The 10589-nt window shown below is 45.0% G+C and overlaps 1 protein-coding gene and 1 pseudogene across 3 annotated transcripts in view; one reads left to right on the top strand and one right to left on the bottom strand.

Annotated features, from left to right (window-relative positions):
• The window catches only part of LOC116062292 (suppressor of cytokine signaling 7-like), a 22744-nt gene extending 12520 nt beyond the window's left edge, over positions 1 to 10224 (bottom strand). For all 3 annotated transcript variants that reach the window (XM_031316959.2, XM_031316958.2, XM_031316957.2), the window contains exon 1: positions 8245 to 10224. In XM_031316959.2, the coding sequence (XP_031172819.1) occupies positions 8245 to 9737 (1493 nt within the window). In that variant the 5' untranslated portion in view covers positions 9738 to 10224. The remainder of the gene's footprint in view (positions 1 to 8244) is intronic.
• LOC116062301 overlaps positions 1 to 10589 on the top strand; it is a 1036964-nt pseudogene that overhangs the window by 812334 nt on the left and 214041 nt on the right.

Genomic DNA, 10589 nt, shown 5'->3' on the forward strand with positions numbered 1-10589 from the left:
GGAGGCAATCTCAATGCAAAGAGATATAGAGATGAGATTCTGCAACCAGTGGCAATCCCATATCTCCACAGTCTGGGACTGAACTCTATCCTCCAAGATGACAACGCTCGCCCCCACAGGGCGGGGTTTATCAGAGACTACCTCTAGAATGTAGGAGTGGAGAGGATGGAATGGCCTGCCAGCAGTCCTGACCTCAACCCTATAGAACACTTGTGGCTTGTAGCTTGGGCGTGCTGTTCGTGCCAGAGTGACCAACACAACCACGTTGGCTGACTTGTGACAAATGCTGGTTGAAGAATGGGATGCCGTCCCACAGCAGTGTGTGACCAGCATGAGGAGAAGGAGCCAGGCTGTTGTGGCTGTGTATGGTTCTTCCATACACTACTGGGGCTCCCGTTTGTGAAATGAATACATTGTTAAATTGCCAATATGTCTTGTTTCTTCAAACTTCAATCATCCAATCCACCAAACACCAAACCAGTCAATGGCAGAATAAGCTGTTTGGCATTGGCAGAGAAGATTTGGCAAATTTTTCATGGGCGCAACCCACATACTCAGCGCTGCTGCTCATCCCACAAATGCATGGTTCTTACAAATGGGGCACCATTTGAAAGGGAACTAAACAGGCTTTCCAACGGTATAAGATTTATTGCCAAAAAGAATTGTTACCACAGAGAAATAATCTACCAAACACAAATTTCCTTACTTTGTGCTAAGTTTATATACACACACACACACACACACGCACACACACACACACACACACACACACACGTATAATAGAAAGTTCTGAACATTTCCAAGGTTGTGGTGAATGATGTTGCTCTTTCTGATCATTCCTGTGTTTTTTTAACAGCACTATCTCTGTGCAAAAAAGTGTTCAAACAAAGGTAATTGGAAAACGATACATTACTGAAAGCACCAGTGAAACATTCATTCAGCTTTACTCGTCCACATCCGCCCCCTCTGGAGCCTCAGTAACTGAGCTTGTAGATAACTTCAACTGTAGAATTACTAACGTTATTATCGCCATTGCTCCTACTAAGGTCAAAGTTCTCTCGAGCAAAAAAAAAAATCTCCATGGAGAAATTTTACACATGTAAGATCCAAAAAAAGAGTGTCGAAAAGCTGAACGCAGGTGGCGAAAAACCAATCTCCAGGTACACTATGACACCTATAAAGAGACACTACGCATTTATAACCTGGAACTGAGGAATGCAAGGCGGTCCTTCTTCTCCGATATTATTGCTGAAAACAATAATAATTCACGTGCCTTGTTTGCTATTGTTGATAGGTTAACAAACCCTCCAGTACCAGGAGCATCTCAACTTTCATCCACCAAGGCCTGCAATGATTTCGCCATCTTCTTCAAAGAAAGAATTCAAAAAATTAGGCCAACAGTCAGTGCATCCATATCAAGTACAGGATATGTGTTGTCACAATGTCCAGACAAAACAAATTCCAATATGACACAATTTCAAATCATTACCTATAAAAACCTGGAGGACATTATACAACATCTGAAAACCTCCTCCTGTTGCCTCGATATTCTACCAACGGATTTCTTTAAAAATGTTTAGAACTGTTTGGCTTTCTGATCTTCTACAGATTGTAAACACGTCTCTTTTCTCAGGTATCTTCCCACAGGCCCTGAAAACTGCAGTTAAGTGCTCTTAAAAAAGAACAATCTAGACACGTCACTAATGGACAGCTATAGGCCGATATCAAACCTTCCATTTTTAAGCAAAATCATTGAAAAAGCGTTTTTTAAACAGCTCAACCTTTTTCTATCCCAAAACAATGTTTTAGATGCCTTCCAGTCTGGTTTTCGACCACACCACAGCACTGAGACAGCTCTTGTTAAAGTCTTTAATGACATCCACTTGAACACAGATGGTAGTAAAACTACAGTCCTAGTATTACTCAATCTCAGTGCTGCATTCGATACGGTTGACCACAACATACTTTTGGATCGATTACAAAACTGGGTTGGCATGACGTGTGGAGTTCCCCAAGGCTCTGTCCTGGGGCCTCTTCTGTTTAATATCTACATGCTTCCACTGGCCCAGACAATGAAAAACAATAACATAAGTTACCATAGTTAAGCTGATGACACACAAATCTACATAACGCTGTCGCCTGGAGACTACAGTCCAATACAAAAACTGGCTAGGTGCATTGAACAAACTAATGACTGGATGTGCCAGAACTTTCTTAAATTGAATGAAGGAAAAACTGAGGTGGTAGTTTTTGGAGCAAAAGAGGAACAATTAAAAGTCAGCACTCAGCTTCAAACGATAATGTTAACAACAACAGACAAAGCCAGAAATCTTGGTGTAGTCATGGACTCAGACCTGAATTTTAACAGCCACATTAAGACAATTACAAAATCAGCCTATTACCACCTTAAAAATATATCAAGGGTTAAAGGACTTATGTCTCAGCAGGACTTGGGAAAAACTTGTCCATGCTTTTATCTTCAGTAGACTAGACTACTGTAACGGAGTCTTTACAGGTCTCCCTAAAAAATCAATCAGACAGCTGCAGCTGATTCAGAACGCTGCTGCTCGAGTCCTCACTAAGACCAAGAAAGTGGATCACATCACTCCAGTACTGAAGTCTCTACACTGGCTTCCTATACCCCAAAGAATAGATTTCAAAATTCTTCTGCTGGTTAATAAATCACTAAATGGTTTAGGGCCAAACTATCTTTCAGATCTACTTGTTAACTATGAACCGCAGAGGCCTCTAAGATCATCAGGGACAGGTTTGCTTGCCTTCCCCAGAATCAGAACAAAAAAGGGGGAAGCAGCGTTCAGTTTCTATGCTCCACATATCTGGAACAAACTTCCAGAAAACTGTAGATCAGCCCCTACGCTCAGCTCTTTTAAAATCAAGGCTGAAGAACTTTCTTTTCGATACTGCCTTTGTTTAATTCTTTGCACTGCATTGGGAATTTAATTTTTTTATTCCTATATTGAATCTGTTTTTGATTAAGTGTTTTTTTATATATATATATATATATATATATATATATATATATATATATATATGTGTGTGTGTGTGTGTGTGTGTGTGTAGAGATGCACCGATTACAACTTTCTAGGCCGATTTCTGATTTTCTTTGAGTTAGACCAGCTGATACCGATTTTAGCCGATTCTGATTTAATTTTTTCTAACCACTTTACAGCACACACAAATATTTTCTATTTCTATCTTTTATTCTTTCTATTTTCTATCTTTTATTTAATAGAACATTTAACATTCTGCATAGAACATAGAACATTTTTTGAACAGATAATGGATCACTATAAAATACAACTATATAAATGACTCCTGGTGGGGGAACATATAAAGTGCAATATTAGAACCATTTCCTTCTTTTCATGTCCAATATCCAACTAAAGAAATGTGATATATTTAGCAAACTAAACTTCTGTATGTATGAAAACAGGGAAAACAGGTAATGGCAATAAAATAGTATATAAATAACAAATAAAAATAAAATAAATATAGCTTAATGCAGTATAAAGATATTTTTCAAAACACACACACAGGCCTGTTTGAACGTCAACAGTAACTTTACCTGAAAACAGCGTGTATTTCCTTTTTTAGCAAGTTTGCTTTATGTGTCATTGTGCATAAATATGAACACTGCCGTTGCTGTCAACGGGCTTATCTGCTAATGTTAGTTAACGACGGTTACCTCGGAACAATCCAGCAAATAGACGGTACCCTAGTGTGCCGTTACCTGAAACAGATGATTTAACGTCACCGCTCATTTTACAGTTTAACAAAACTAAACGCTGAGGGAAGATTACTACGGTTTTAATGTTGGTTTTAAGCGGTATGCATCCCCACTAACATGGAAAGAGTTTTAAACAGTAACGTTAATACAGCGTGTCGGAGGAATACAGCGTCTCCTACAGCGGCCAGCGGGGCGTCAGAGGCAGAGGGACAGCAGTGTTCGCTAACGTTAGCTTCTTGTCTCAGCTGGGGTCTGATAAACAGTAAAATCATCAAAGTCAGTGTGCCCAACGTTATATTCTGATAAACTGTAGCTGTCATATTTCACGGGACCCGCGTGAGTGCGGTTTCCATGTTCCAGTTGTTCAGCCTCAGAGGGGAGAGAGAGCAGCTGACTGTTGGCCTGAGATCAGTAGAGCAGAGCCGTGTATAATTACGACTTTATGACTTTTCATAAACAGCTGATGGAGTGACAGTACGCTGCTGCTACATGCATATAGCAGAAACCCTGCATGTGCACGTGTGGTGCTGATGTTGCGCGATGTAAATCATGCAGCGTCTGAGTGAATTTGACCGGCATGAAATCGGCATATGTCAGACTGACCAGCAGGTCGCTGGTCATGGCCAATGATGTGAAAATCGGCCAATTCCGGTCACCAGCCGGTCAATCGGTGCATATATATATATATTAGGGCTGTCAGCGTTAACCGCGATGCGATTAATTTTTTTTAATCGCATGCCGGCATTTATTAATTTATTTTACACTTCACTCAGCATTGTGTGGTCCTAACAGGCTACTATTTTGACCCTTTGCAGCACCGTTACTTCTCATCAAGCTGCCACTTCCTCCTAACACATCCTGCTGCTGCAGGCTGCAGCATGATGGAGAAACACAGCAGCAATAACTCTGAATGGAGCTTTTTATTTTCCAAAACTCCCGGATGGCTCGTAGACAAGTCGAAAGCCACATGCACATTGTGTAAAGCCGAACACGGAGAAAGCAGCCACACTGACCTGCTGCAGAGTGCAAACGCTGTCTCTTTAACCGGTGATCACTGGACGTCAGTGAGGAATCAACATTATTTAGGAGTTACTAAACACTGCATGGACTCTAGTAAGGATAGGGATTTTTAGTTTTTTAGTTAGGTACTTGGAGGAATTGTTCAATAATGACAGATTCACACATTTTTATTTTGTTTATAGTAAATAAATAATTACAATCTTAAAATAAAGTTCATAAAGTAACTTTATTTGCATTCATTTGATTCCCAATCAAGATCCACTGGTAAGAATAGTTTTCCATTGTTAATATGGACTTAAATGCAAAATAATAGAATTTTAATCATGTGATAAAATATGTGATTAATCGCGATTAACTATAGACATTCAGCAATTAATCGCGATTAAAACAATTTAATCGTTTGACAGCCCTAATATATATATATATATATATATATATATATATATATCGTTTGACAGCCCTAATATATATATATATATATATATATATATATATATATATATATATATATATAAATAAAGGCTGAAATGATTCCTCGAGTAATTCGAATAATCCGATTACTAAAAATCCTCGATACAAAATAATTGGTCTCAAAGCTTTGTTTAATCAATGTTACCAATGTTGTACCACTCACAGTGTTTCCATAAGGAGGATTATTACTGTCGCACACCGGGCTGACGCTGCTAGCAACACATGCCGTGAAGACTGATTATAAAAATGAAGAAGAGACAGGCTGGAGAAAATGACAGAAAGTGTCCAAAGTTTGGAATCAGTTCAAACGTAATTAAAACTAAAACTCTGTACAGTGTGTCTACTGCAAAATCAAACTAGCTTACCACAATAATAGCACGATGTCAATGCTTCAGCATCTCAACAGAAAACATCCAGTCTGACTTAATCATCCATTCTATGAAGAGAACCCGACAAAAGTAAATCACAGAGTCGTATGGACGATGAAACTACACCAAACACACCAACTACCAAAGACTACGACAAGAAAATACGTAGTGGTGACCACAATTTGATCTAAAGAGCCAGAAAAACAGCTGACTGGTGGGCACCATTTTCTCTCACTCTCTCTCTTGACGGAGAAACAGCTGATCAACGATCTACTAGCATAAGTGTAACAGAGCTGTGTGACACTGTAATCAAATTAGTGCTGTCAAACAATTAAAATATTTAATCGCGATTAATCGCATTAATGTCATAGTTAACTCGCAATTAATCACACATTTTTATCTATTCTAAATGTCCCTTGATTTCTTTTTGTCCCATTATTTGTTCTCATTTTAATGCTCTTATCAACATGGAAAAGGTCTACATGCAGTAGCCACCCATTGAGCTATGGCTGCAGTCACTTTGTTCTTAGTTGTGGAATCCATGTGCTTCTGTCTGAAGTCATCCATTGTCGCCTGGCTTTGACGAGGGGGCGGAGAATTGGCATCAGCTGTGTGCTTGGCCATCAGCTGTGTGCTTGGTCATCAGCTGTGTGCTTGGTCATCAGCTGTGTTCTTGGCCATCAGCTGTGTGCTTGGCCATCAGCTGTGTTCTTGGCCATCAGCTGTGTGCTTGGTCATCAGCTGTGTTCTTGGCCATCAGCTGTGTGCTTGGCCATCAGCTGTGTGCTTGGCCATCAGCTGTGTGCTTGGCCATCAGCTGTGTACTTGGCCATCAGCTGTGTGCTTGGCCATCAAGTGGTATTTCAGACTGGACGTGCTGCGATGATAGCTCAGTTAACAACGACCAAACACACAGATCACTTTGGTCTTGTCAATGGAACCATTTGGCAACTTTTTAAAAGTAAACTTTCCATTCAGAATCATCGGCGTCTCACGCTCGCCATCCACTCAAAACGTAACGTTAGCCTACTACTCTTTGGCTGGCTCCAAGCCCAAACAAGCATGTGCGGCGTGCCTGTTGTTTAGTTTCCGGTCTAGCTAGATCCGGTGTGGTGTTGTAGTTTTTCTAACGTTACTAGTTGTTGCAACAGCATGTGAAAAAAACTACAAAGTTTGCTAGGCCAAAAAAAACGTTAATCTCTCGATAAAAAAATTGACGCTGTTAAAATGGGTTTGCGTTAACGCCGTTAATAACATGTTTAACTGACAGCACTAAATCAAATATATAAATGAAAATCGGTTGTATAACTAATATTTACATATAGGCCTATATACAGATCAGTCTCGGGTTGAAACTTGTAGTTCTGAAAGTTAAGTTGCTCAACTTAAGGTAATGTTTATGTATGTTTAATGTAGGCCTTAGTTTGAGGTTGTTATTGTTGTTGGTGCATTTCTTTAAAAACAACCTAATATGGCACTTAAATGCACTTAATATGTTCAGTTTTTTGAGAGATGATATTGTAAGCAATGTAGGCAATAACAATGTTGCTTTTTCTGAAAATTAAACCAAACTATTGTATATAATTGCTCTTCAATAAAACAAAGGTATTTCTTATCCGATTACTCGATTAATCAATGGAATAATTGGTAGAATACTCGATTACTAAAATAATCGACAGCTGCAGCCCTAATATATACACACAGTAATATATATATATATATATATATATATATATATACACACACACACACACACACACTACCAGATTGCTCTTCTCCCATTAAAACATGCTGTGATCAATAACTTTCTGCGATGTTGTCTGAGCTGCCGCTAACGTTTGCTGTTTGTTTCTGTGTATATAAATGTATATACATATATAAACACTATAATAAAACCAAAGAGCAGGTGTTAGTCCGTCCAGCCCTCCCACAGTTTGTGAAGCTGAATATTAAAAAAAAAAAAAACTCCTGGAGAACTTTCTGTCTGTAACTGTTGTCATGGCGATAAGCAGCCTCCGAGACCCTACTCGGCTGGTAACCGTGGCAACAGCCGCCAGTGGGTTAGCCACTAGCAGTTACCAGTTTCTCTTCACTGACCAATGACAAGCTAAGGAAAACAGGCTCCGCCCTCCTACAACCGCGATGGCTGCACCTGATTGGACGAAGGCTTCACATGGGTCTGCCTGCTCCCAGATTTCAAAACAGACCATAATAACGGCTCGTTTGGATACTGTAGGAAATAGTCGACCAAAGTGTGTTCCTGAGAACATGTTAGGAGAGAAATAGTCCGAATAGCAGCAGCTGAATCTGTCTTCAACGTCAGTTTAAAAGATTTCAGCTGTTGAGAGGCACAGAACCGAGCCAGCTGCTCCTCATTTGCATAAAGTTGGCTGGATTCAACTTCATGCAAATGAGGAGCGGTTTACTCAACGATCCCAGAATGCATTGCACATCTGCTCCCATAGAAATGAACGGGAAGCGCTGAAATGACTGAGACTATTGTGGTGTGAGTCCACTGTCTGAGTCATTTCAACGCTTCGTCCAATCAGCTGCAGCCATGGCTTTCTTAGGAGGGCGGAGCCTGTTTTCTTCACTAGACAATACCGCGTATGTGGACCCGTGTTGTGAGAGACCCACCTGGTGGCGTCGGGCTCCGTGTTGCTGCCAGTCGACCCCCACACGTCCAGCAGACTCCCCCCCGACGACGTGGACGATGCCAGGGACGGCCTCTTGTCCAGCAGCCCTGCCGAGCCCCCGCTGGAGCTCTTCGTTCTGAAGAGCTTGCTGAGCCGGACCTTCAGCGACCCGCCTTTCCTCGCCTTCCCCCGCGGTGGAGGCGGCGTCTCCTCGCCCTGCAGGACCACCAGCGGGGAGGAGCATCGCCCCGGCCTCGCTCCCCCCGAGGCCACGCCGAGTTTGGGCGTGGCGGCTCTGCTCTGAGGCTGCGAGTGGGACTGGTAGTGGGGGCGACGGGGCGGGACGGGGCTGGAGGCGGCTTGGAGGGCGGCGGATAGGGCTGGCGGGTGCGGGCCGGGCGTGGAGGGGGGGCAGGGGTCTGTGCAGGGCGGGGGGGATACAGTGGCTCCAAGGACCGTCAGAGAGGACCGGCAGCTCTGATCGGTGCAGACGCCGGCCTCCTCGGCCAGTCTGTGGACCTGCAGCATCAGACCGCTCAGCGTCCCGCTGGAGAACGCCGGCCCCGCCCCCCCACACGGCGTCCCCCCCCCCTCCTCCTCAGACCCCAGACCCTCCAGCACCAGCAGGGCGTCGCTGGTCTCACCCGGGTCCTCGCCGGGCGTCCCCGAGCCAAGCACGCTGTGACAGGAGCAGCGAGACAGCGAGGGTGCCGTCTCCCCCCTGCCTCCCTCCCTCCCCCCCTCCCCCAGCTGGCCCAGCCGCCGGGCCAGAGCCAGAACCGGCTCCTCCCCCCCGCTGGAGTAGCTCTTCCTGTCCAGCAGGCCCAGACGCAGGGCCTGGTCCAGCAGGCCCGGCGGCCACTTCGCCAGGCGCTCCGTCAGCAGGCGGTGCCGCTGGCACAGCACCAAGCCGGGCTCGCAGTCCAGAGCTGGGACGTCCTGCTGGGGGGGCAGGGGTCCGTCTGACAGTCTGAGGAGCTGCTCCTCCGCTGACGGGACGCTGACAGAGTTCTGGTCCTTGGGTCCGGCTCCAGAGTCCAGCTGCTGTCTCTGTCTCTCTGCCTCCTCCAGGATCCGGTCTCCGGACCGCAGCAGGTTCTGGAACACCATCAGCTGCGCCCTCGAACCGTGCATACCCGAGCCGTGCTGCACTGGGAAGTCCACAAACCGCTGCGCCGCCGCGGTGAAGTCCTCCGTTGGCGGCGGCGAAAGCGGCGGAGACAGCGGCGCGTCGGAGCCTGTCAGCGGGGCCTGCGGCAGCACCAGCCCCGCGGGCAGCTCGCTTCTCCCGGGTAGCGGAGAGCTGTAGTGAGGGGAGGCCGAGCCGAGGCCCGGTGAGGGGCCGCCGCGGTGACCCAGCACGGGTTTAACGGGGCCGAACCCGCCGCCCCCGGACATCAGGTCGTCGGGCTCGTCCAGCCGGTCGTACTCCGCCGCGGACACGAGACGCATCAAGACGAAGTCCGGAGACATTTCTTGCTGCGCGTCATTCATCCTGACAGCTAACGGCTAGCTAACGAAAGCTAAAGGCAAGCTAGCGGCTGCTAACAGCGAGCTAACGGGAGCTAACGGGCTCCGCTCTTACATAACACCGATGTAAATACAGCTGCGGAGCTAACGGAGCTAACGGCGGCTACCTGCTGCATCCTCCCCGCTCAGCTCACCGGGCAGCCGGACGGGACCCCGACCACCGACCGCCATGTAAAGTCCGGACCGGCTCGTGACGGTAACGGCTCCGCTGAACGTGAAAAGACATGAGAAACCGCCCGGTAACGTACGCGAGCTAGCCGTTAGCCTCCTACCGACTCATCCTCCGGTGAGACAACACGGATGTGGAGATGACGGGGGGTCGCGCGCGGCGGCTGCGCAGCGGAGACATCAATAACCGATCAGCTGATTGATTACCGGAGAGAAACCGAAAAACCTCTATCTGCTGAACACTTCCCGGTACCGGAGAGCCTTCTCCGTCACTACCGGAGGTGTCTGTGTGTGTGTGTACGTGCATCTCTATGTATGTGCGTGTCTGTGTGCGTCAGTGTGTGTGTGTGTGTAATGTTACCTGTAAATAAATAAAAACATTTGTGTGCAGTGTTTGTACTTAACATAAAATGAATGAAATATGGATCATATTCAGAACTCTGCCATAAACTAAAATACTAAAGGAAATGTAAACCCAACTAAATCTTTATTACAGCATTTATTTAACCTTACCAAAGGAGAAGGAAACATGGATGACCTTTGTATCAATAAGGACTTCATATTTAGAATATGAAATTGACATTTTTTACAACCTTTATTATATTTCATGTGTTTCTTGTCCCTCTGTGGTCATGAAGAAGCAGCAGA

This window comes from Sander lucioperca, chromosome 21, assembly GCF_008315115.2.
Source record: "Sander lucioperca isolate FBNREF2018 chromosome 21, SLUC_FBN_1.2, whole genome shotgun sequence".
NCBI classification, from domain to species: Eukaryota; Metazoa; Chordata; class Actinopteri; order Perciformes; family Percidae; genus Sander; species Sander lucioperca.